Source organism: Hipposideros armiger, unplaced genomic scaffold (genome assembly GCF_001890085.2).
Source record: "Hipposideros armiger isolate ML-2016 unplaced genomic scaffold, ASM189008v1 scaffold_1528, whole genome shotgun sequence".
In the NCBI taxonomy this organism is placed as follows: domain Eukaryota; kingdom Metazoa; phylum Chordata; class Mammalia; order Chiroptera; family Hipposideridae; genus Hipposideros; species Hipposideros armiger.
The window spans coordinates 714-2620 of record NW_017732878.1 but is presented as its reverse complement, the minus strand read 5'-3'; the positions used below and the strand labels follow the sequence as shown (position 1 = coordinate 2620).

General features: G+C 39.2%; 1 protein-coding gene across 1 annotated transcript in view; it reads right to left on the bottom strand.

The window, feature by feature from the left end:
* The window catches only part of LOC109377726 (submaxillary mucin-like protein), a gene marked incomplete at its 5' end in the record, with an annotated part of 17088 nt that extends 15602 nt beyond the window's left edge, over positions 1 to 1486 (bottom strand). The window contains 5 exons of the mRNA XM_019634160.1: positions 493 to 546; positions 688 to 741; positions 1081 to 1134; positions 1281 to 1334; positions 1439 to 1486. Coding sequence (XP_019489705.1) covers positions 493 to 546; positions 688 to 741; positions 1081 to 1134; positions 1281 to 1334; positions 1439 to 1486 — 264 coding nt within the window. The remainder of the gene's footprint in view (positions 1 to 492; positions 547 to 687; positions 742 to 1080; positions 1135 to 1280; positions 1335 to 1438) is intronic.
* Positions 1487 to 1907: the final 421 nt, after the last annotated feature.

Below are 1907 nucleotides of genomic sequence, written 5' to 3'. Positions count from 1 at the left end.
TGTGTGTGTGTGTGTGTGTGTGTGTGTGTGTGTGTGTGTGTGTGTGTGTGTATGAGGGTGGTGTTGTAAATTTTGAAAAACAACTGCAATTTGTTGGGACCTTAGTTATGAAGATTAACCCATGAAAATGGGTTTTATATGCAAGAGAAACCTAAGATGGATGAATTAAATGTATCTACTAACCAGGACTAGAATTTTATGGGACCCCAGAAACTCCAGCTTCCCTTAAAGTAGTACCTGCAAAGGCAACATGGATAAAACATTGAGAGTAATGCATCATTCTTGGCTTCATAAAATGATATCTAAAAGCCAAGGGTATGGACAAAATAAGTCTGAAGAACAAAGGCCCAAGTCTGATCGACCTGACATATTGTCTCTTCAAATGGAATACAAAAGCTTATCTCAGCCCATCTTCTCACTCATTCATCATCTACCACAAACTCCAGCAGAAAATTCTTGAGAATACAAAGGCTGAAAGAGCAAGCCACTCACCAGTTGCCATTCCAACTCCAGTGGTAGCTCCAATTTCTATAGAAGTTGTAGCCTCTGAGAAGAAATAGGAGAGAGTGGTATAGGATGCAGAAATTTGAAAAAAAAAAAGTAACAGAAATACTTTGTACAAAATTCCTAAGGAAGATATCAGGTCTCTAAATATCACACATACAGGTCAACTTTTTCATGACTCACTTGTATTGGAACTCCTGGGTGCAATGGTCGTGCCAGGAGTCACCCCGAGGGTAACTGAAATCACAAAAAGAGAGAATCAATTTATGAATTCCCTTCTGCTTAAATCTAGGATTTAATTGAGAACAAATTAATGGATTTCTCTTGAACTAAAAGATTTATATCAGACACTTTCTTGCTTTAAGTGAAACCATACATAATGTATGGTTCCTATTATGCCATTTTATTAGATATATACAAAGTAAAGGATAATTCACATGGGGTACGGTAATAAAATCTTGTCAATTTATAGTCAGTGGCATGTAGGTAGAGTAAAATTCCCCCTAAGATTATTATAGCCAATATGATTTACTTCACTGTGCACAGAAAAATAATAATTGGACTGCTAGTACTCACCTATTTTAATTCCACCCTCAGTGGTTCCACCACTTTCCAAAGACGTTGTGGCCCCTAAGTGCAAGAAAGGGGTAGAAAAGTAAATTCAGAAGAATCATAGTATGGTAGGGAATGTATGTGTTTGGGTGCAGAAGTTGATGGGGTGGGGGCATGTATATCTCATTACTGAAGCTCCTTATATCGTTAGGTTATTGGCTTACCTGTGTTGGAACTTCCAGACGCAATTGTTGTGCCAGACACTACACCACTGGTGCCTAAATTACAGGGCCACAATAATACATTGATTCATGGTCCAGCCTTGATGGTTTTTTTCCCTAGGATTAAATGTCAGAGGTCTCTGGGCGTCTCCCATGTTTACCTGTTTTACTTCCAGGACTTGGCTTCTCAGCTGTACCAGTGGTGGCTCCTATTGACAAGAAATAAAAAAAAATATTTGTGTAAACGTATTTAATTGTTTTCAATGAATAAATTCGTAACATTTGATATCCAAAAATTAATAGACCTAAACTTCCAGAGTTATTTCTATCATTACTGTTTCGCAAAATAGAAAGCTGAAGCCAGCCTTACCTGTTGCGCTTCCAGCCCCAGTGCTTCCTGGGGTGACAGAGGTGCCTAAAGCAGGAAAAGGACACATGATGGATTAATCATTCCAAATGATCCTCATCAATTACTTGAGGTACCTGTGTCCTATAGCCACTTTACTCAGCCCCAATATGTAACGGGTATCTCTTTGGAGGGGACGTGGGAAATTTCATTCCACGTGTCTAGGCTTCGGTCACTAGGTTGCCTTCATGATGCCCTAGTGAAGGTTCTTGGAAGCTGACACC